This window comes from Ascaphus truei, chromosome 5 (genome assembly GCF_040206685.1).
Source record: "Ascaphus truei isolate aAscTru1 chromosome 5, aAscTru1.hap1, whole genome shotgun sequence".
Classification (NCBI taxonomy): Eukaryota; Metazoa; Chordata; class Amphibia; order Anura; family Ascaphidae; genus Ascaphus; species Ascaphus truei.
Genome location: NC_134487.1, coordinates 45465409 through 45490921, shown reverse-complemented (window position 1 = coordinate 45490921; position 25513 = coordinate 45465409). Strand labels below are relative to the sequence as shown.

Here is a 25513-nt window from a genome sequence, read left to right as displayed (position 1 = left end):
TTCTGTTAAAAAAAAAAAACTTATCTTTGCACGTGAATGGTTGTTTGCAGTGTTTTCTTTTTACAACAAACAAATGTGCAGTTGTTACACTTTTAACCCTCATGCTGCAATGTCTTGCAGGTCCCTCTGGCAGCTAAGAGGTTAAATTAAAGAAGCCAACTAATTACAGAGTAAGTCGGGAGAACAAACATCCACTTAATCCCTTCCGTGGTAGGGAGGCTTTGCAATGTGTGGCTGGACCCTGTCACTGAAGAGGTTAACACTTGTTTAAAAAAAAAATATATATATCTTTACATACAATATACAGATATACAATAAATATGCGCATGTGGCAGAGTCCGTCCATTCACACTCTTCCTAGCTTTAAACATCGATAGACAAACGTCGGAACGGTTTTTATTACAATGAACGCACTTTGATGCGGTTTCTGTGCCGAAGTTTTACAGCATCAGAGTCTCCCAGTTCTAAAAACAGAAAGCAAGCAGCATACAATTGGTTTAAGTTTCTAACCTTGTTTTTGGTCTGGGCTCTTGTCATATTTGACATTTAACTGAAAGGGGGTTTCACTGATGGCTTCCCTTATACGAAGCATCGGGCCCTGGACACAATGGGAATTTGGATTTTGAATGCACATACATTAAAATATCTATTAAAAAAAAAACGAAAAGTGCACTGCTGTGCTCAGGAGGGTGAACACTTCTATTCCATGTATATTAAAAAAAAAAAAAGAAAGAAAAGGACATGGAGGGCTGCTGCTTTAAAACAATGATGAAGGCATACATATATAAACACAGATTTCCTGTAACAGAAAAATATAACCCCCCCGTCCAGTAACATTTTTGCAAAATAGGTTACGAAAGAGGAAGGCAAAAAATGAACACTATGAAGCCAGGAGGTGATGATCCTAGGTATCACTGTTCGCTACTGCAGACGTAATCTTGACATACTGGCTGAAAATGGTTTCAAATGCTTCATCTCTATGTACCATGGCACCAAAAACTAGCGGCTGGAAGGGAGAAAAAGAAAGTGTTATGAGGCATAGTAACATAGCAAAGTAAAAAAGGACAAGTATCACGGATTACAAAAACAGAAATCAGCTTCTCACACGGAAACCTAGTATTCAAAAGTTAGGCCACGGCCCCAGTGGGCGCGCTGCGGTGCGTGGCGGCGCTCGTTCCCTGCATCAGAGCGATCTGATGGACTTCCGGCAACTCGCGACAGGGAGGCGTGGCGGGGGCGTGGTCATGACGTCATGCGGCTGGTTCGCCCTCATTGGCTGAACGGCCGTGACGTGGCCAATGCTCGGCCACCGCACCAAAAGACAAAATTCTTGCCTTTTGGCAAAGGCGGTCAAGCACCGCACCTTGTACGCCCACGCCGACGGAGGCCTGCCCCAGAGACGGCTGTCCTTCGTGTGGAGCGCACAGCCACGGCCATCTGCGACAAAGGCTTAGGTTTATATCTGCAAGACCTGTACAATTAAAGCAGAAGTTCCTTCCCAAATGGAAATCTTTTATCCATCCTGGACCCAGAGCTCATCCACGGTCGCACGATGTCTGGGGCCCTCCTGGTTCCACATATATTTGCAGGCTTTTTTGGTGGCTGGTTTAGACACCAAAGAAAAAAACGACACACATCGTCGCCAGACTACAAATATGGCCGGGGGTCACCAATGGAAAGTTGCAGGTTTTCTATCGGCCGCTGGGCTGAGCCCTTACCCTGCTGCCATTTTGTGTCCAGTGGGCATATATGCCCTGTGCCAGAGCAGGGGAACCGGAAGTACCCAAACATCGTGAGGAGACTGTGGAGCTCTGGTGCCCCCACTGTTCAGGTATAATAACGAGCGACCTGTGCAGAATGCGGCTTTAATATAGAATGCTTACACTGTTGTAGTGTGAGTCTACATACAGAAAGCATACATATTTTCTCATCATTTATAGATTATTCATATCATAATATATATTTATAGGTCATAATATGTGTGTGCGTGTGCGTGTGCATATATATGTGTATATATGTGTATATATATATATATATATATATATATATATATATATATATATATATATATATATATACCAATATGAAAGCATTTCCTGGTTTTATATTTATTCCATTAATACTGGTGACTCCCTAAAATAGAACTGCTTTTAAATGTAGTTCTAGTTTGCTTCTTCACGTTTGCCCCTTGTTAAATGGCCAATATTGTGTAACACAAAGATAAATGATCTCTGGAATTTTACAATTTATTTAAAATGGCTTTCAACTAATTCAGACATTAGCCAATATATATTTGTGCCTTGCTCAATAATAAAATTCATGATCTCGCTACATACAACTTAGATTGTAAAATCTCCTGGGCATAGACTTTTTCCTGTTTACTTTTATGTTTGAAGCGCGTATTCTTATTATTTCACATCTCTTTTGTGCCTTTCACGGCTGTGAAGCACTAGGCATATGGATGGTGCTACACAAAAAGATATACATACATACTGTACAGGTCACTCGTTATGTAGGATACTTATGTGTCACTTACATGGATTAAGCTCTGGATTAAAGCATTAATTTTAATTACAATTACTTAAAGATATAGGCTGCCCACAGATGAGTATGTATTAAAAGTCACAAAGTTGACCTAGAACTGTGTCCTTTTCGAATCAATGGAGGTTAATCATTGAAGCAGCAATCTGCGGTGAAAGCCATTTTTGGGCATTTTATTCTTTAACTTAATTTAAGAGAAACAACGCTTTTATTTATCTGATCTGATGGTCTGTTCCGTATTTAAAATATTATGTGTGCGGGAGGTTAAAATGAAGCCATCCCCAGAGCAATAGTAACCTCAGAAACTAGAGAATTATTTTTTTTACATTTAGAAACAACAAAAACAGGACATGCTCAGGGTGGCAAGTTACTAACATTATATGAGTTACATTTATACAGGCTTCTGGGGGGGATTTCTACTTTAAACTGCGGTAGTGCCACTCGAGGCACCATCACAGACCCTCCCAGTGTCCTCAGTATATTTTACATTTAAAGCCAGTGAAAATTGATACAAAAGAAACCATTTGTACTGTCTGGAGGTGAAAACGGGCCAACTTCATACATATCGGCTGTGGCAGGTTTCAAGCAGCATTGCTGCAGCAAGCATCTACTGAGCGGTATTATTAATATTAAAGACGGAGAAGCATGTGAAAATGTGATCTTTTAAAGTCATATATCCTCAAATGTATGGGAGCTACAAACATGTGTTATGCAAGAGACACTATAATAGGAAACATATATAGGCCTGTGTGCTGTTATGCGTAAGCATCTTCAGAATTTAGACTGTAAGCTCCTCGGAGCAGGGACTCCTTTTCCTTAATGTTACTTTAAAGTCTGAAGCACTTATTCCCATGACCTGTTATTTATATTATCTGTTATTTATTTGATTACCACGTGTACTACTACTGTAAAGCGCTATGTACATTAATGGCGCTATATAAATAAAGACATACAATACAATAGTGACCTGGAAGATACGTACCTTCTGTGTAGAGGGTGTTGAAACTGCAATACCCATACCAGATCCTGGCAGTACTGATAGCACTTTGTACTGGAAAACAAAACAAACAAAAAAAGGTTAAATCACATAAATCTGAGTTTATAAAAACGATGCACTTAAAAGTACCTTAAAGACTTAGCAGTGATTACATTTTAAAGCTCTTACCACCAATCTACATCGATAAAAGTTACTGCTGCAGCGATACTGGGCTATAAAGATTGTAGGTCATATTTACGGAGCAGTGCTTTGCCAGAAGACTGCTTCCAGTGCCACAAAGAGTCTTCTTCGACTCGGATGGCACAGCACCGTTTCGTAAATCTGGGGGTCTGTGCGTTGCTATTTCATGTAACCGATTAATGAGGCGATAAGAAAATCTGCAGGCAAGGTAAGAGATAAAGTATCCTAAGTGGGTCCATATTTTATGCAAATATGAAACGGCGACAAAACAAAAAATAAAAACAGTTAAAGTTGCATTTACCAATGTATTCTGACTAAAACAACCAAGTGTTCATGGTGCAAAATGAATAAATAAATAGTGCAATAAAATGTGCAAAATAACACAGTGAATGTAAATAAAAAAACACTGATATCAATGTTTATTTACATTCACTGGGTTATTTTGCACATTTTATTGCACTGTTTATTTATTCATTTTGCGCCATGAACACTTGGTTGTTTTATTTAGTGGAAATTTAGGCAGCATTTGATCACGCTCATCAATATATTTGTTGCGCCTTATTTTTGCTTCACTCACCAATGTACAATATACTGGACATACTAAAGTAACAGCCAGATATGAATAATTGCTTTCATATTTAAGCCATAAGGCCTTACACTGACCACACAACTATAGCAATAACAGAAAATACACTATGCGACACTTGTGTTCAGGATTAGTTGGGGATCTTACCCAACAAAGGAAAGAATGGTCCAGGACATTGTGAAGTCGTACAGATCGGGGTTTAGTTACAATCGCGGCTCTTTAAAAAATGCAGAAGTGTGATCATCTTTATGAAGTACAGAAGTAAAGAGGAATTCCATTGTGACGTATGAGCAAAGAATGAAGAAGCCATTTGTATTGAGCAACGTAAAACTTACCTTCTGAATATCCGTTATATCTGTTAGCTTTATTACTTTATTCCTTTTAGACGAACCAGACTTTGAACTTTCAAAGCACAAGTAACTGTAAAAATAATATTTAAAAAAAAAAAAATCAGGGACAAAATGTTGGTTAAACAAATTATTGGGTAACGACTAACCTCATATTTACTAAATGTTCACAGATGCACATTTTCAGGCACATTTTGTTTAGTTCGTTCCATCTTAAGATGGAACTAATGTGGTCCTGAAATCTTTTCATATTTCAACATAAACCACGACAGGCATTATCTCTACTCAACGACTACCATTTTCCTGAAAATTAAAGTAAAGCTACAGTATATTTGTAAACAGAAATACATTTGCATATGTAACAAGGCCTAAAATAGAAGTGCGTGCTGCAAAGGGGACTCTGCAGCCCATTTTTTAACAGAAGCAGCTGTGCAGGGATCTAAGCAGAGGCTATTTGCTCGGAATACCTGGAGACCTTTGCCCGTCATGACTAGTGTGGCGAGCTTTGCATACTAAATAACGTGCGTTTAAACCTAGTTTAATTATGCAAACTTAGCCAGAAATGTTAACGCTGTTTCAAGACTTTGTGGATTTAAAAAAAAAAAACAACTAAAAATACAAGCTAAAAAGTGAAAGAGCAAAAACGTCAAACATGATACATCTCCTCATAAGTGTGCATCATTATTATTATTATTATTTATAATGTGATGACATATTCTAGTGCAGTGCTGAAAAATTGGGTCAGAAGATTGTAGCAAAATATCGACATTAACACTGTACTGTACATTGGAATAGTTGGTAAAGAGGGTTCGAAAGGGCTACCATCTATAAGGAAGGCAAAGTGGATAGAAGGTGCAGGGGGAGGCGGTTGGCGTTGTTCAGAGAGCTGCGTGTCATGAAGCAAGTGGCGTGGGTGATGGGGGAAGAAATAAATAGGGCCGAAGAAGTGAGAACAAGGTACTGTAATCAGCGTTTAAAAGGTGGAATGAAAGGATCATGTAAACTCCTCTGACACTCCTCAAGTCACAGACTGACACGCGCAGCGCAAAAACTGAAGCAAAGGCCTTCATAAATTGATGCCGAGAGACACACAACATTACAATGAGGCTTCTTGCATCAATATGGCTTCAAATTTGTATTGATACTCCATGCACTGAAGAAAACCTGTACAACATGCAAATTATTGTGCTGCCACAAGAGGTGCATGTGCAACAAAGAAAGGACTGGAAAGAAGTACCTCTCGTGCATAAAAAGTGACATTTAGAACAAAAACAACTACAGCTTCATTTCTTACATGGGTATGAGCTGAAGTAATCCTGTTTTTTTTTTATACAAGCATGAAACTTTATTAACGCTACTCACTTTTCGGTCACATAAAGAAGACCATTCCTTATATAGTCGGTGGGCATCTTCCGGTCTCTGTTAATCAAGCAGCAACGCCAACCAGTGTCGCAGGCTACAAACGTAAAAAGATACACCCCGTTTAGAAGTGGTTTAACCCTTCACAAAAATTATATATGAAGCCTTTCTATACCAGGCAGGATGCCCACTAATTCACACATTAAGCCACGGTCTGTTTTCTTATACTTCATTGGAGAGCACAAAACCCTAATTACAGAAGTGGCAAATTATTGATATCTTCAATAACCTTTAGATGATCCTGGGGGTAGCTATGTGTTGCCATCTCAGTAGAAGGGTTAAATGTGCATCAGTGTCTCTGCACCATTGTTGAGGCCTTTGGGTGTTTGGAAATTGTGCCAGTCGGACCTGCCAATAGCTTTTACGGGTGCGGGAGTGTTGACCTGGCAACGGAGGAGGGACAGTCTCGGAAGTTGTGCCTGACTTCCAGTCTAGCCTAACCTTCACTATTGGCCGGTCGGGCCCCCCATGCAGTAAGTACTGGTGTAATAATAATAATTCATGTACCTGACAGAGGGCGCTCTGTTTCTGCTAAATTAAAGGTCTCATGGAAACTACTCTTTTTCGTATTATGGAAGCGTCCTCCCTCCTCATCTCTGTTGACTCCTTGTGGAGCTCCCGAGGCCACATTACTTCTCGAAGACACTGTTTGAATCTGCAAAGAAGCACATGGTATATATTACTTCATCTGTATGTAGATCATAATCTAACAAAAACATTTGACGTAATTAAAAGCAGCAGGCATTGACAACAGAAGTGCATGACATACCATATTGACTAGGTTCTTGGATACAATTCATTCTCAAAGTTGAGTTGAATTTGGGGCTGCAAGGAGGAGGCTATGATTGCCAGTTTCAAAATGCAGTGTGTATCTGATAAAGGTAAGCCTGAGAAAAAAGTAAAGAAGCTCTTCCTGCTGTCCCTTTTAAAGCTGCAGTTCAGTCTTTTTTTTTTTTTTTACATTTATTTTTTTATTTCAATAGTTTCATGTGTGCAATCTCTAATTACCTAAAGAACTGTATAGCTGCAGGTCAATTCGTTCTCCATGTATTGATAGGTCGAAATTTGGTGACATATTAAAAGCTGGAATTTGTTTATAATCTGCTTGTCTGTCAGTGGAAGCTCATGAATATTCATGAGCATTCCTGCACTGACAAGTGCTAGAGGGAGGGCAGGGCTGACAAAGGGGTGTGCCAGGGCTTGTGACACGACATGAAAGGGCAGTGCCTTAGCAAATGGCTATTAAAATAGAATACAAGAAAATTGGTCTTTCAAAGTTGTTTTTTTTAAAACAGAAAATGCTAAAAGTATTTTTTCTTACTACAGAACTGATTTATTAAAAAAAACACACATGCAGGATATTGACTGAACTGCAGCTTTAAGTAACATACAGGCATACCCCGCATTAACGTACGTAATGGGACCGGAGCATGTATGTAAAGCGAAAATGTACTTAAAGTGAAGCACTACCTTTTTCCCACTTATCGATGCATGTACTGTACTGCAATCGTCATATACGTGCATAACTGATGTAAATAACACATGTGTAACATGCTCTATTGTCTCCCCACTTGCGCACAGCTTCGGTACAGCTAGGGAGCCGGTATTGCTGTTCAGGACGTGCTGACAGGCGCATGCGTGAGCTGCCGTTTGCCTATTGAGCGATATGTACTTACTCGCGAGTGTACTTAAAGTGAGTGTCCTTAAACCGGGGTATGCCTGTAATCCTTACTTTGCCCATACTTGTTGCAAACTATTGTACTCATATTCCCAGTGCTTCTATTACTCAGTTTTTAAATCACCTACAGATAACACCACATGATATTATATTGCTAACTACATGGCCCAGATCAGCTTGCTGGAGCTGTAATATTAAATGTAAATATTTTGCAAAGAAGTGGCACATTTACTGAGCCGTGTTACTTTACATAAAGGTGTGTTCGTGCCAGAACCAACATTTAACTTGAAAGGGCAGTAAAGGAAGAGACTGTAAATAGGACCCTATATTAATAGGCTATATTAAAAATGGTTATTTTATATTATGGACACTTATGTATGTGAAGGTGGGGAGGGGTTAATTAAAAGGCTTGGATAGTATTCCAGAGAATGAATTCTCTTTGCCAAGGAGCATGCTGTTTAATGGACACTAGGACATTCATTAACACAATTTCTTTATATAAGTTAATTCTATACACTTAAATTTGAGATGATTCCCAAACTGCTGATATCATTTATATCCCATTTTCTGTAGTGTTGCCACTTTCAATATTGAATCACAAAATACATTTTAAAGTGGGACATTTGTTTCCACTTTTCTCACCACTTCTTTTAAAGTGGTGTTTATTTCACGAGTGTGCATTTTATAAACGTGTATATTCACATCTTCTGTATAATTTATAGTTCTACTTCATTGTAGTGTAAATGTGAGGTCTATGGTATTCTGACCAATACCATGCACTGCTGCTTTGGGGAAAAAAATAACAAAAGTACTAAAACAGCATTCAATATCATTCAACGTGGTTAATAGGTTTTATCTAAATAAACATGTTCAGGGAAGATACACGACTCAACCATTAATTAACCCATTGTTACCAAATGTATTTATTTATTCGGAGAACTAAGGCGTTTATTTAAAAAAAAAAAGTAATACGTTTCAGGAGGAAAATAAAAAGTTAGTATCAGTGCATCAATCTCAAGATACACAGATTAAAGCCATGCATAGCTGTTATGGTTAACCAGTTTTTAATGCACATCAGTTTTTATTACACTACTGTTCTGTAATTTTGGACTGGGCTAGTCTGAATCTGCTCTGTATACAGTAGACAGCAGATAAGGCCCATGTCTCAGTTTTACTTCGTAGCTCACTAGGAGAGCACTTCAGTATTGGATAAAAAGCACACAACGCATTGAGGCTCGGCCTCAATCACTGCAACTTTGCCATCTTCTTTCTTCAGACAGACATGAATTATCCCCTAACAAAACCAACATGCAATTTGTAATAATACTGTGTATATCAAGTCTGTTGCGTGGAAATTTGAAAAGCAATTGAACAGATCTAATTAAAAATATATATATATATTTAAGCCGGTGAACATTCATCATTTCAATTTAGTCATTTCAAAAATCTCATTTTGTCCTGAATGAGAATGGGAACTCGGGGGACTTTGCAAAGCTTTAGTGTGTATTGACTGTGTTCCATTAGAGCCAATATCATATCAGCCTATGCAGCGCTCATTGAGCATCTACAGGTGCGTGTGCTATTCTCACAATGCAGCTATCAGTATGAAGATCACACACACATGGCTTGGTGATTAATGCTGAACCGAGGTGTAGAGTCGTGCTTTCATCTTGAAGTGATCAAACGTTAACCAGAGATGTCATTTATATAAAAAATAAATAAAAAGGCTGTATTAAAGTTGTTATGCACACAAGATGCCAAAATAAAAGAAAGAATTGCCACTCAGATCCATACCTTGTCATGCCCTGACAGCTAGCAGGAAAAGAAACAAACACAAATGTGACAGTGACAAAAGAAAAAGGTGACGTCTCTTTCACAATATTATTTTCACATTGCAACACAAACGGTGTGAAAGGAATTACACACAACATGTAAGGAAAATTACAATGACCTGCTTCTTTTTCCACTACAGGGGTAAGAATAAATCTTGGGAAATATAATAATGATATATAATAACATAATATATAATAATAACAGGAGCATTCTCTATATATTGTCGCAGTTGCCTTATGAGCAACTGAGCTTATTTTGACATCCAAAAGGGGGCCATGAATGTGCCGAGTTTGCTCTAAACGGTGTATTTCTGCCCACCCCAAATTCCTCCACAAGATGGAATCTTACTACAAAAAGGAGAACAAACACAAATACTTTTGTTCTAAACATTGTGGTATATTCACACACCACACACACACCACACACCACACACCACACACGTTAGGGGGCGGCAGATGTAGAAATAGGCTCTTACTTAATAAAAGTGAAATAGCGCAGATGCAGCGCTAACTGCACTTAATAGCATAAGGGCAATATCAAAATATGCCTCTGCTGCTCCTCCATGTTATTTAAGTATGGTCCCAAGTAAAAGCACTTTGAGCTAATGAGAACGATATTTTTTTTTTATGTTAAAACTAGATGGCTAATGAGACCAGATAACGGTTTAGACTTTCAACAATTAACAAAAATATTTCTGAATTTGTTTTATTAAACAAGATACCAAACATTTAGTTTTAATTAAACATTGCTGTGATTATTTCAATTTTGTGCTACATTATACTTTAATGAAACAAAACATTTATGAGGTTTTAAATGTACGAGGAGCAACAAACTGTAGTTTCCATGGTTTTATCCTAGCATAAAATCCCCAGAGAGTTACAAAGTGGCTGAAAGTGATGCAGGAACATTCGTTCCTCAGAGTTATTTTAGATGAATACGCAGGTCGTGCTAGCTCGTCGCACCTAAATTTGCTCACCCTATTAAGAAATATATCTATATGTTCAAGTAGTGGAAACCAGCCCTGGTCTTTCCACAGAAGCCATACGGGATAAGCGACAAGAAAATTCCAATGCTAATTCTTTTAAAGCATTAAAACAAAAACTCTAATATAGAACTGCCACAAGGAGTCTAAAAAGTTTCATTTGAAGTAGGGGTGCTCAACTACAGTCCTCAAGACACCCACACAGGTCTGGTCTTAAGGATATCCCAGCTTCAGCATAGGTAGTTGACTTTGACTAAACTACCTGTGCTGAAGCTGGGATATCCTTAAAACCTGACCTGTTGGGGGGAGGGGGGGTGAAGAGTCTTGAGGACTGGAGTTGAGCACCCCTGATTTAAAGCACAACTGAAGTAGAAGCATACAAGTCAAAATAGTGGCTTCATTTTGTCAGCAGATAAATAATTCTACCTAGATAAAGAGACTTTAAAACCCTTAATGGAGACAAGTACAGGCATACCCCGCATTAACGTACGCAATGGGACCAGAGCATGTATGTAAAGCGAAAATGTACTTAAAGTGAAGCACTACCTTTTCCCACTTATCGATGCATGTACTGTGCTGCAATCGTTATATACGTGCATAACTGATGTAAATAACGCATTTGTAACAGGCTCTAAAGTCTCCCCACTTCCGCACAGCTTCGGTACAGGTAGGGAGCCGGTATTGCTGTTCAGGACGTGATGACAGGCGCATGCGTGAGCTGCCGTTTGCCTATTGGGCGATATGTACTTACTCGCGAGTGTACTTAAAGTGAGTGTACTTAAAGCGGGGTATGCCTGTACAGTACTTAATGGCCAAGTCCTGAAAACTATTTTCCTCCCCGAACTCCAACAGAGAAATCATAGCTTTACAAACAAAACAAAGCAGCAATCCTGACTGTTCTTTTTTGTTTTTTTCTCACCTCTATTCATTTTTTTTCCTTTTTCTATTGATTTTGTAACGTGATTGGAACGCGATTGGGTTTTCTGTAGCTGATGTGCTCTATTTTCAGCTCTGTTGACCCTATAGTTCTTCAGATACTTAAAGTTTTAACTGCAGGACTTCAACTCCATAGTTACCCACGGAAACAAAATGCCAATAGGAAGCCAGAACATACGATTGCATGACACCATCTTTAAAAAAAAAAAAAAAAAAAAAGAAACAGGAAGTGCACTGGCAACTAAAACTACGTATGCCTGGAACCAGGGGTTCCCGGGAGCTGAAAATGGAGGGTCTCACATCTGTATGACACCGTAGTTCCAATCATGCTACAAAATAAAAACATATTTGGGTGGGATTGCCGCGTGTGTGCCCTATAGTGTAGCCTCCACATCACGCACTCCAAGGGCCCCCTGAGGTAGTGGCTGTGTCACAGGCTTGCAGGTCGTTGTCTAGGATGAGATCGCGCTCAGCGCTCCTGTGAAGCTCTGAACACTATCTAGCAGACAGGGGCATGGAAGAGGTGTGCTCTCCCTCATCCGTTTCCAGTGATACCTTGATCACAATGTACAAGACAGGCTGGGGGACTCTGGTGCCACTGCGGCACTCGCAGGGTTAATGGTGCAAAGCCTTTTAAAATCAACTGCAAGCTAAACACTTCATTTGAAACAGTGGCCAGTTACTATTATTATTTAAATGCATAAAACTGACCATTAAACAATTTTGGTTTTAAATGCAGATGGAATGCATTTACATACACAACCCTGTACTGTATGCACGTATAAGCACAACCGTGCAAGTTTCCATTTATTTTCCCAGAATTCCGCCTGCACTGTTTATTTGCTCCACCTCCTAAGTGAAGGTAGTTACATTATCAGATTTGAAGCAATGATTTTCAGAAAAACTAACTCCACTTCACCATAAAAAAAAAAGTTCAAAGAAAGTTTAGGAGGAGCTTGTAGGAATATGGGGGGGGATACAAGATAAGGAATTGCACCATTTAAATCCTCATGATAAAGCCTTACCTGCTTTTATGTTGAGAAAAAATACCATTTATTCAGCTTACCATAATTTTCATTTCCTGGACTCCACTCATGGCAGTGGCAGTGAATGGCAATAGCTCCTCCCATTAGCACAGTAGGACCGAAACTTCTGCAGGTACTGGTATATAAGGCACTCCCTCTCCCGCAGAACAGTTTCTGGCCTCCCCCACTGCTATGCATGTATGTCTTTATTAATATAGCGCCATTAATGTACATAGCGCTTCACAGTAGTAATACATGTGTCAATCATATAAATAACAAATAATACAAATAACAGATCATGGGAATAAATGCTTCAGACAAATGTAACATTGTGGAAGAGGAGTCCCTGCTCCGAAGAGCTTACAATCTAATTGGTTGGAAAAACGTACAGAGACAGTAGGAGGGCATTCTGGTAAGTGCGTCTGCAGGGGGCCAAGCTTTATGTATCATGTGTATAGTATTAGCTACAGAGCTACTCATATGCTTCCTTAAGCAAGTGTGTCTTAAGGTGGATAGAGATGGTTCTAGTCGGATATTGAGGGGAAGGGCATTACAGAGGTGTGGGGCAGTCAGTGAGAAAGGTTTAAGGCGGGAGAGGGCTTTAGATACAAAGGGGGTAGAGAGAAGATATCCTTGAGCAGAACGCAAGAGTCGGGATGGTACATAGCGAGAAATTAGGGCTGAGATGTATCGAGGAGCAGAAGAGTGTAAAGCATTAAAAGTGAGAAGTGAGGAGGAGAATTGAGTGCGAGATGTGCGGTTTGATGGGAAGCCAGGATAAAATACAACTGCCATGACTGAGTCCATGAAAAGACCAAATGATGGTACGCTGAATAAAGGTTTTCTTTTCCTGTTCCCCACATTGCAGTGGTTACTGAATGGAACATACCAAAGCAAAAAACATGGGAGGAAATAAAGAAACATCAGTCTAATCTTTTCAACCATTTATGAAGATACAATGAATTGCAGAACGTTCCTACCAAAGCTTGCTACAGCGGAGACTTGAACGACCAATTTTTTTATATTTAAGAGTGAACTGAAGACCACAGTGCTGCTCTATATATTTGCGTTGTAGATGTGTGGGTACTAAAGGCCCATGAGTTGGAGGCCACCTTAGAGAAGGTGCCTTTACTCCCTGCATGGTCTGTGTATTCTTGAGATCGTATGCTATTTTGATGCATGAAGTAATCCAATAAGCTATAGTTGCCCTTGAAGCTTGCTGCCCCCTTCTAGGTCCCTCTGGGAGTATAAACAGCTGTTCAGATCTTCTGACATCGTGAACCCTAAATAAATATGTTTTCACAGATCTTACTACATCCTTGTTATGCAGTTTCATCTCCTCAGAATTACCCGGAATTAGGCAAAAGGAGGAACTAATGATGTCTTGATTTAAATAGAAAAGTGAAACAACCTTGGGAAGGAAATGGAAATGGAAGGAAGGCCTTAAGACTGCTTTATCTTGATGGAATATGAGAAAAGGGAGCACACACACACACACACACACACACACACACACACACACACACACACACACACACACACACACACACCTTGCTGATGTGACCGCAATTAAAAACAGTGTCTTCCAAGTCAGTACCAGAGCAAAAAACGGAATATCAGCTCCAGAAGCAAAAAGGTAAGTGAAATCAAACAACAGTCTTTTAAATTGATAATAGCAATGTCCGGTACATATAAGTGTAGATGCCGGGAGAGGGGAGAAAAACCAAGGGGTTAAGCAAGGTATAAGAAGCTGGGTACTTACAGAGAGGTTGAATTCCCACCAGGCTGTGTGACCCCCTGAGAAGCTTCACCTTACCCCCGTCTCCTTCCAAATTTGTCAAGGACAAAGCGCCATAGTGGGCGTGAAACATGTAGGAGGAGGAGTTTTGTCATTTTATGTAGTTTTCATTAAAGACTTTTTTAACCTTCAAATCTGGCGAGTTCCCCAACTTCTTTTCATAGCAAGCGGTAGTCCACTCGATCATTTTTTGTTTCTCTTCCAAGTCAGTAACATTGATGAAATTTGTTGTAATGGTTCAAAATGATACACCAGAGACTGTAAGACTAATGAAAGATTCCATGTCGCCACTGTACTTCTTATATGAGACCTTCAAAATGTAAGATCTTGTAGGAATCGCATAAGCAGCTTGTATGATGCTAAACCTTTTTCCATAATATGGATAAAGTCGATATCTGGACCTTCAAAGAACTAACGGAAGTCCTTGTCAAATACATCATGTAGAAATTCTATCAACGATACAGAGGAATGTTTGGAAAAATCTAGGTTCATCTTTTTGCACCAGTCATGGAAACACAGCCTTATACGATAGTAGGCATACAAAGTTGATGTTTTCCTGGCTGACAATGTCAGAATTGGAACCGCCTCAAGTGCTTTCCACTCAATCTTCATGCTCACGATGAGAGGAACCAGCAGGAACATGTAGGGCAACTGAGGGCATCTACTTGACTGGCGTGGTGGTGGAAAGATCTTTAGCATACATGCTCCACCTTCCTGTTGTGATATGTTGCCATGTGGTCTATCTGGGGCTTACTCAACTGATACACCAGTGGACGAAAATATCTTGACATCAAATTTCCATTCTCCCGAATGGATCAATGTTCGACTCAAGTCTGCTATTGCATTCTGGAATTCGGGAATATGAGCTGCTGCAATATCGTTTAAGTGGTGTTCTGTCCACAGTATAATTGTTGCTGCCAATGTCAAAAGTCTTCCATTTCTGGTCCCTCCTTTTGCAATATACTTTCCTGTAGTGAGGTTGTCTGATTTTATGCATGTATGTCTATTTATATAGTGCCCACTGCTGTACTCTATGCTTTACAAGAGACTATACAGTACAGGGAATTATAATACAAGAAGTAAAACAAACAAAATTAGACAATAGGAAAGGAAATCTCTGATCTGGAGAGTTTACAATCCAAGTACGGTACCATGTTGGGAGACATACAGAGAAAGCAGATGAGGGAATTATGGCAATGTTTGGAGTGACTGTGGGTGTGTGACAGTAGCCATGACTTTAGGCTATTGAAGCGCTTCATTAAAGAGGCGAGTTTTAAGGTTGGTTTTAAAAGTGGGGAGAGAAGGTGATTGGCGTATACGGAGTGTGAGGGAGTTCCACGGGCAAAGGGCAGCGAGGGAAAAAGATTTAAGGCAAGAGAGGTAAAAGTGATGGAAAGGAGACCAGTTATGTGTAGAGTGCAGGAGACTAGCAGGGGCATAACGAGAAATCAAAGCTTGTAGAGAGGAGCAGCTGAGTGGAGAGCCTTGAAGGTAAGGAGGGGAACTTTGTAGGCAATCCAAAACTTTATGGGAAGCCAGGAGAGGGATTTAATGAGGAGAGTAGAGACTATTTTGGGTGAATAATTTTGGATATATTGCAAAGGAAAAAGTTGTGAGGCAGGGAGGTCTGTTAGTAGTATGCTACAATAATCCAGACGGAAGAGGGTAAGAAAGCATATTAGAATTTTAGCAGTAAATTGACAGAGGAAGGGCGGATCTTGGCAATGTTAGGGAAGAAGAAGCGACACATTTTTCCTATGCCGTGAATGGAGAAGAAAAGGGAAGAGTCAAATCCATCACCTAGGCAAAATGCTTTGGCAACAGGATAGATGGTAATACCATTTACTGGGGTGGAAAAGGGGGGATATTAGGACAAATTTAGAGGGAAATATGTGGATCTCAGTTTTAGACATATTACGTTCTAGTGGCAGCGCACCATCCATGAGGATATAGCCAGAGGCAATCAGAGACTTGAGACTGGATTGCTGGTGTGAGGGTAGGGGTGGATAGCTATATACCTGCATATCATCTGCAAAATGATGATACCCAAGGCCAAAATAGTTGATGAGATCAAAAGTGCTAATTGTGTATCAAGAGAAAACGAGAGGTCCCAGAACAGAGCCCTGAGGTACACCAACAGAAAGATCAACAGAAGACATGTTGGCAACACAGACCAAAAATGTGCAATGGGAGAGGTATGATGAGAACAAGGATAGAGCTGTAGTGTGGATTTTTGGCTTACATATCCAGTTGGCCTCCTGGAGCGATTATGTGTTGCACATTTTACCACCATCTCAGATCTCTCCTTGTTGTGGGATATAGGTATATCCTTTGGATGTTCCTTCTATTGATCCAATACATTTTCTGGAGTGTTTTTTTTATGGAACATTGCTCATTTTACAACATTTAACGTTGAGACGAATTTGCCCAATGAGGTCATGTAATCTGGTGCCGAGACTGACACGATCATCTGAACTTTGTGGCTTGATTTGCAATTTGCTACACTCTAGAAGGGAGAATTAATCTTCCCCAAAGCAGTGCCTGGAATATGACTCCCAGGAATTTCAGAGACTGAGACGGAACTAAATGACTTGTCTGTTTATTATGTATATATATTCCCACTTTTATCGCAAGCCTCAGATATTTTTTATGATTTTGAGCAATTGGTATATGAAGATCTGCATCCTTTAGATCAGGCATGCACAACTCTAGTCCTTGAGGGCCACAAACGGGCCAGGTTTTTAGGATATCCCTACTTCAGCACAGCTGGCTCAATTAGTGGCTCAGTATGACTGAGACACCAATTGAGCCAGCTGTGCTGATTTAGGAATATCCTGAAAACCTGGCCTGTATAGAAATCAACCAGTCCCATGGTCTGACCTTTTGAATAATCTTATTCACGGAGACTATTTAGAATTTTCTGACTTTAAGAAAAGCATTCACCTCTCCGAGATGTAAAACAGCTCTTAACTCTCAGGATGATTTAATGTCCAGAAATATTCTGCAATAGATTCCTCTTCTTTTCTGCATAAGAGGAAACTCCTCCTTGTTCAGCATCAGGCTGCTAGGTGAGACCTGGGATGACGAGAAAATAAACATCTGTTTTGCTGTGGTTCTTGTGCAAACTCTAGATGGTAAGCTGATGAAATGACGCGAGGAACCCATCTGTCTACCACTGAATGAGTCCATACAGTCGCGAACTGCGCCAACCTACCCCTCTCACTGGGCGGCTCACCTTTTTATGTGAATTTCTTCCTTTACGGTTGATCCTCTTCCTTTGGAGCAAAGAAAAAGATTAACCTGGTGACCTCTCCATGATGTTTGCTGTGAAAAAGGTCTTCCGGGACGGTATGCCTTGGCCTCTCTGTACAGCATTCTGTCTTGCTGAGGATTAAATAAAATCGCCCACTTCTTCACACCTGCAGAAGGAATGCATTTCTCTCTCCTGACACCTTGGATAATATTGTATAGTTTCTGGTCGAATAAATATTTGCCCTCAATAGGCTGGGAACGTAAATAGTTTTTTTTAAGGTAGAATCTGCCACAGAGCTCTTCTTGATGCTACTGAGACACATCAGGTCATTGCAGCCTTCAAGCAATCTTCAGATACTGTAACTTCTTTGACTCCAGGGCTGGTTTATGAAATGCCACACAAAATCTGTATTGGACTCCACAGCCACTTTTGAAGTTCCTTCTTCTGACTGACACCCAAAGATACCGTAGCAAATAAATAAACTCTCTTAAGTCACAAGTACTTAACTGGGGACTTGCTTAGAAAATTTGGGCAGTGACCCTTTGCCTGATACCGCATCCACACTCATTTTGCCCCAGTCTGTCAGTTTCCTGAGACTCCGTCTTAGCACATACAGGCACCATAAATGGCATTGCCCTTTAAATACTCCCCGTGCCATCATGCCTATGACGTCACAACATCATGCCGCATTAAGATGCAGTGTATGCGCTCCTGATCCTGTGTGCCCACGTGGACTGCAAACACAGACCTGCACAGCCTCTCTCGGCATATGTTCCACCGCCTGCATTCCAGGACGTTTCCATGACCTGGTCGAAGGGCCTGCGGCTGGTAGTGTAACAGTATACATCTCCGACACGCATGCCGGAGGTTTAGGGGAAAGAGGGGCTGGCAACCCCCCAGATTAAACTGCCCTACCTGCAGCCCTGGTGAGTTCCAAATTAAAAAAAAAAAAAAAAAAGGCTACTGCTATGCTGTAGGACAGGAACAAGACTGTTCTGCAGGTAGAGGGAGGGCATTGTATACCAGTACCTGCAGAAGAGTTTCTTGTCCTACTGCTCTAAGGGGAGGATCTATTCCCCTAATTGAAAGCAACTGTGGTGTGGGGAACAGGAAACAAATGAGGATTTGATCTGTATATTAATTTTAGAAACCAAATCAGGTCTACTCCAGTTATTGAAAGAATGACATTAACCCTTTCTGAACTGAATAACAAAGAGAAAATAATGTGACATACCCGTCTAGACACTGTTGCGTTTGATCGCTCTTTAAGTTGTGGATCTGTTGGTAGGTTTGTCCAGATGATATATGGGGTGTCATACTTGGCTCGAAGTCTGGGACACCGTTTAAAGATGAAGTCGATGAGAAAAAACTTGATGCCAGCATAAAGTCCTACAGGAATACAAATACAGCCAAACCAAAGCAGAGTATTAATGATCGATATTAACCAGTAGGTTGTGCCTCTGGTACAGGACTATCTTCGGGATTCAGAATTTCATGGGTTAGATGGAGAAATGTTAATCAAAAAGTTAAGATAGGCATTGGTAAACATATAGTAACTATATGTCACTGTATCAAACATGCTCTTACAGATTAATAAACTACTCTGTTTCATTGTTTACATGAAAAGAACATTATGCATTGAAAAAGTACTGTACGTTTGGACATTACCATTGCAAGTAATAAATAATGCAAAAAAGGTGTTTTACTCAACTTATAATTTAGAACAGTTCACCATTTTGCAAGTAATTGTGTTCAAGAAAAGAGGTTGCCAGTTGTCCACCATAATGTTCTTCAATAATCATGATATTGACATATTAACAACTTATTTCATATAGCGCTTTTGTCCCAATGTGACCCAAATTGCTACACAATTACAATATAGTGCACGGTACACAGCATATAAGAATTTTTACAGGCACAGACTGCCCAGATGAGTTTACAATCTATGTTTTTGGTGTCTATGGCAGAGGGAGATCAAGTGGTTTGCAAAAGGAGCCGACACGGGGATTTGAACCAGGTTCCCCCGATTCAAACTTAGTGTCGGTATTTACAGAGTCATTGTCTTTACTCACTGAGCCACTTCTCGTATTGAAAAACGCAGAACATAAATAGGAGTTTGTATACCAGGAAGGAAGGAAAGTAAGCCAAGCACGGAAGATGAATAATCTTTAGAGCCCCCCTGCTCTAAAGTATGCTAGGTCCCCTGTGAAAATGACATTCCCTCATTATATAAAAGTCACCTTATTCCAATGCGCGGCGTTTTCTATTGGGCCCCTCTTTCCCCCTTTACCTCTCATTTTCTAACACTGGATGGAATTCCAATATTGCTTTGTCACATCCTGCAGCAAATATTGTGTAACCTTTGTATAATGTCGGCATGATTGAACCTCATATCATTAAGGAATGCAAGACTCCCGTTAAAGCAGCAGTCCTTGCTGATCGACTTAAAAAAAACATTGGGGGGGGGGTGCATTTAATTTGTCAACTTAATTCAAGACATATGTTGTCTTTTTGGAAGCGGGTTTTATTTATTTTAATCTGATGGTTCTTTCAGGAGATATAAAAGTTTGAAATCTAAAGTGTCCACGAGGTTAAAATGAAGCTCTCCCCAGAGTTCATTGCAGTCTAAAAGTTACAATGGTAATCTCAGAAGCTAGAGCAGGGGTCACCTGCAGGCCAGGTATTAGGGATATCCCTGCTTCAGCACATGTGCCTCAATCAGATTGTAAGCTCTTCAAGGCAGGGACTCATTTTCCTTAATGTTACTTTGTCTGGAGCGCTTCTTCCCATTATGTGTTACTGTTTTTGTATTACTTGTTCTTTGTACAGTATGATTATGTCACGTGTATTACTGCTGTGAAGCGCTATGTACATTAATGGTGTTATATAAATAATGCTATACATACAGTGACTCAGTCATAATGACCAAGTCACCTGTGCTGAAGCAGCAATATCCTCAAAACCTGACCTGTTGGTGGCCCTTGAGGACTGGAATTGGCCACCCCTGAGCAAGAGATTAAGAAACGTGTGTGTTTAGCGAGAAAAGCCTATTTTTGTTACTAACATTATAGGAGTTAAACTTCGATAGGCTTATGGAGGGATTGCTGCTTTCAAAAAAAACAGGATTACAAATGTATTCCTAGTATGACAGGGCATTATTAGACAAACAAACGTTAAACAATCAGTGCCTTGAAACGTGCGACTTGCAACATTTCTGGAACTGTACATAGAATTAAAGACACCAGGGCACAGCTGAGCTTCAGCTATAAAGCTGCCAAAAATATGCCCAGTAAGTACACTGGTGGATTACACTACTTCTCATTTTGCTACTTATATATAAATATATTTCAATTTATATTCAAAAGAAAGTTATCTGATCAGGGAGATACGATTCCACAAAATTCAAAGCGTTTTGAAACATTAAAAAAAAAAAACAAGAAATATAGCAAAAATAAAATCTGGTTATACAGATCCGTAGCACAAGATTAATTATCTAATATTTTAGATAAATATATATTCAAAGAAACAAAAAAAAAATTATTTTGCTAAAATGTACCAGATTGAAGCACAAGATTAATTATCTAATATTTTAGATAAATATATATTCAAAGAAACAAAAAAAAAATTATTTTGCTAAAATGTACCAGATTGAAGCACAAGATTAATTAACCAGATTTAATGCACAAGATTAATTAACCAAATGATATAAATTTAACCTGCCATTTGAAATCACATAAAAAAAAAATTAGATTGTAAGAGTTGATTCAAGTGCATTAAAACTAAATAGTGCCATTATGCTTTAATTGAGAACACGGAGCTCCATCAAATTTCAACCACATGTTGCAGAAGATTGATTATTTATTTTTAAATCAAACTCCATTAATACAGGAGATGTACCTGTTTCGACTAAATTTTGCATACTGTAGGTGGAACCCAACAGGTTTAAAATTATTTGTTTCAACCTATTCTGCTATGTAACTACTTAACTTGGCATTCTAACCAATTGTTGCGGTGACCAATTATGCAAAAGATCCCATTGTAAGTGGATAGCAGCATGAAGAGGCGGGGGAAACCTTCATCGAATTCTGTTAATAATCAAACCATCTCCAAGCCCTCGTGGAGTTTGGCTGTTAAACATTACTATAAAGGAGCAAGGTAGAATGTGATTATGTAGCTCCGGGGTGGCAAACTCCAGCCCTCAAGGGCCACCAATAGGTCAGGTTTTCAAGATATCCCTGCTTCAGCGCAGCTGGAAACCTTATTTGTTGGTGGCCTTTGACTTGAGATACTCACTCCTCCCCCTCCCCCCCCCCCCCCCCCCCCGATATAGCACATAGGCAGAAAATTGGAGCTATTTACAAAGTCTCCTGGCTGCAAAATGCAAGCATAAAAAAAATAACACCCTACTGTATTTAACAAAGGACTATCTTCAAAGCAAAATAACATTTTCATTTTTTTTTTTAAATAATAAATCTGGTGATTATTTTTACACTACTGTGTTTATCAAGAAAAAAGAATGGAACAAAGAAGTTTACCTATGCAAAGTCCAACCAGTTTGTAGGGAAAGAAGCATGATGCTATGAAGGCCGCCCATAGACAAACATAGAGTTTCTGGGTTATTTCCGGCTGGACCCACATAAACAAGCTGCAAACCAAAACACAAAGTACAAAGTACAAAAAAAGACAGGTTACGTTGGGCTGGGAATTAAATGACAGTTATGTTTAACAAAAAAAAAAAACCATAATAATAATAAAAACATACTTCTTAATTTTTTCCAGTATGTCTGCCATCTTGCCAAACAGGTTCTGTGTTAAAAGTAAAATGGGCACATTTAAGGTTGCATTTATTTGTGCTGGACTTCCCTCCCAGCTTCAAGTATACGGTACTTCCTTAAGAAAACCCAAGTACGATATATGTCTCATCTCACAATACCCTTCGCCTTTATTTAAACTTTTCATTTTGGGTGCATGTGTTTATACTTCGCTGTGTTTTGGGGTCTGATGAACTACAGTACTTCTCTATCAGAATGTTTTAAAAAAAAGGATATCTTTCTTCTAAGTGTGTGGAGTATGATGGGCAGTGGTATATTGGTAGAGCAAAAGGTATCGGAAACCTGCGGTTTAGAGCAGTAAATTTGAGGACAATGTAAATTTTAATCTGAAGTATTACAACATAATTACTGCTACTTCCAATCACTTATCTACAGTATATGGGAATCGATTCACTGCCCCAAGGAGGGAGGAGTTTTACACAAACGTTTTAATTGATGTGTAACTTTTTGTACAGTACATTACACAAAATATATTTTAAGAGCACCTTGTGTTCCTGCTTTAAAAAATTGGACTGCTGTTTAATTAATCTGTTTTTATGAAGGATCTGCGTCCAGATGTAGTTTTTCTTCTTCTTCTTTGTTACAAGGTTCTATGCTTAATGACTGAAGTAATGTTTATAGCAAAATAACAACATGTTGCCTTCGTTATCGAGTAATATGTAAACACGCACTCTGTGCATCGCCTGACGCTCACTGGTAAGTTTTCCCATGCTTATTGTGACGTCTCTGTTTATGCTTCAATTATTTCCCCATACTTAAAGATTTGTTAACACTAGCATGCTTGTATTTTACAACACAACATCATTAAATCAGAGGAAAATGAATGAGTTGCCAAGATGTTTAATGATCAAAACTAAACACCACACTATGGTTAATTAGACATTTTGGTACTGTACATGGTTATATTGCACAACAATGGACCTTCTTTTCCATGCAGTCAAATCAAAAGTAAACCTTAGTGTTATTTCTGTGATTCACATGCAGTGCTGAGATGTCAGTGAAATAATACCTGTGCTTTCTGTGCTACATCGAGAACTAACTGAAACTTCTCAGATACAGTCAGATCTTCTTTTGGAGGCTCCTAAAGAAATGCGACATTGAGTTTAAAGTAAATTATCAGCACGTAAATGTTGCATGCTTTCCTATGGTTTGGTATTCTGAATGTATATTATTCTATTTCGTGAACATACTTATTGCAGAAAAATAAAACACTTAACGTAATGATTAATAACTATGGATCATAAATTAAAAACAATGTGCAAAATGTGTCATTAATGCGATACTTGTAAACTGAATATTTAACCGTCCGTTCCTAGAAATCCAGAAGCGCAACCACACAGAATATGTGGATATAAATGACAAAATAGTGTCATACTTTCCCAAATCTTCTATAGTTAAGTGTCTCGTTACTCCAACGCGCCCATATTCTATGAGATTATCAAGATTCTCAAAATGACACGTAGACGCTCCTCGCATTTGGTGTTCTGGAAATCTGCTTCTTTTAGTCTCCCTCATGTCCCCTCAGGTATATATTAGAGAATTCAAACCAAAACTGTAGAAACATATACCTGAGGGGAAACGAGGGAGACAATAAAGTAGCAGATCTACAGAAGACTACTTCCGAGAGCCTACATGTCCTTTTGAGGATGCCTCGTCTACGGTGATTCTGAATCCTCTATCATGCATTATCCCAGTAGGTGTTTATGAAGGGAAGCTTAAGAGAGAAACACTTAAGTCATAAAGTAATACTGTATTAAGTATGGACTATTGCTACGGAGGGGGAGCCTGTATTATGATATTTTATATATTACTTCTAAGAGGACAATCATTTTTATATATTCCTTTACAATAGTCTCGTTTCCCAAAGTATTATCTATTGGTAAATCAAAATTAAAAGGTAGATATTTCTTTATTATTTTGTTTCACAGATTTTCAATAACCAATGATACCAAAGAAAGACTGTTTCATTCACTGCACTAGCTTTATATGACCTTTGTACAGATCTTTTATGTCTGGTTAAGCCAGGTACCAATAAAATAGTATCTCACGTAAAACAAACATTGAAGCTGCAATAAAACAGACATTGTAATTTATTCATGGATTTCAGCGTGCTAAATATTTCTGTTGGGTTTCGAAGGTTTATAAGCCACCAAATATTTGAATACCGCACACTTCCAGTAAAAGCAGAAACTAATGAAGGACTTACCATGGTTTCTGAAACTTGAGGCACAATGCTCCACTGTATCCTCCAACCTCTATATTACAAGAAACAAAACAGGATTTAACAGATTGTAAAATACAAAAACTGCCAATAATATTTTTTATATCGGTAACAGTAACAGAGGAGCTTACACCTACAGTCCTGTGAATAGGTTGGTGCTGGGTTCACTTGCAGTCCTGTTTAGTTTGCATAGAGAGGAAGAGCGAGCAAGAGAGAAAGAGCGAAAGCGAGAGATACTCCATATTAAAATAAGAACCAGAGTCCTGTGGCACTCACAAACTATATCAACAGTGAAATACTGTGAACATAATGCACTATTGCATTACTATTAAAAGGACCTTAAAATGTATATTTGACTACTGACTATTTTTTTGAGTGTCGCAAGATCCTGGTTCTTATTGAAGTGGAAAGAGTGTTTTCTGCTGGGATTCCTGCTCACCCTGCATGGGCACCGACTATGGTCACCATTGTAAACGGAATTGGAGTGTGACCACTATCTTAAGGTCTTTAGAAGACTCCATATTATATGAAATGGTTCTATATTACTATATAAAACATTGAAACTAGCTAGCTTACTCACCCTGTGGTAAGATGTATTCAAATGAGAATCATACATGCAAAACATGCAGAAAAACATTTGCATCCTGTTTTCATTAAAGAGTGATAGGTTTGTGGTAATTGTAGGAAGGGGACAAAATTGTGGTACTTTGCGTTTCCAGAAATTGTATTTATACATAAATAAAGCATCAAATAGTCCATGTTGGAGTTTTCCCACACGTGGTGTACATATTTATATTCTTATGAGTAGTATGAAAAGGTTAATATTCAACATCGTAATGTTTATGGAGTATGGTCGGCTCAGAAGCTTTACATATTGACACGGTT

At 39.1% G+C, this 25513-nt stretch overlaps 1 protein-coding gene across 7 annotated transcripts in view; it reads right to left on the bottom strand.

The window, feature by feature from the left end:
* Positions 1 to 380: 380 nt before the first annotated feature.
* The window catches only part of GRAMD4 (GRAM domain containing 4), a 119456-nt gene continuing 94323 nt past the window's right edge, over positions 381 to 25513 (bottom strand). For 6 of the 7 annotated variants that reach the window (XM_075599791.1, XM_075599788.1, XM_075599793.1 and 3 more), the window contains 11 exons: positions 24614 to 24662; positions 23417 to 23488; positions 22338 to 22381; positions 22111 to 22220; positions 18810 to 18964; positions 9543 to 9560; positions 6578 to 6725; positions 6014 to 6107; positions 4640 to 4724; positions 3524 to 3592; positions 381 to 1006 (listed from right to left, as the gene is read on the bottom strand). In XM_075599791.1, the coding sequence (XP_075455906.1) occupies positions 905 to 1006; positions 3524 to 3592; positions 4640 to 4724; positions 6014 to 6107; positions 6578 to 6725; positions 9543 to 9560; positions 18810 to 18964; positions 22111 to 22220; positions 22338 to 22381; positions 23417 to 23488; positions 24614 to 24662 (946 nt within the window). In that variant the 3' untranslated portion in view covers positions 381 to 904. The remainder of the gene's footprint in view (positions 1007 to 3523; positions 3593 to 4639; positions 4725 to 6013; positions 6108 to 6577; positions 6726 to 9542; positions 9561 to 18809; positions 18965 to 22110; positions 22221 to 22337; positions 22382 to 23416; positions 23489 to 24613; positions 24663 to 25513) is intronic. The other variant, XM_075599789.1, reaches the window with a different exon arrangement.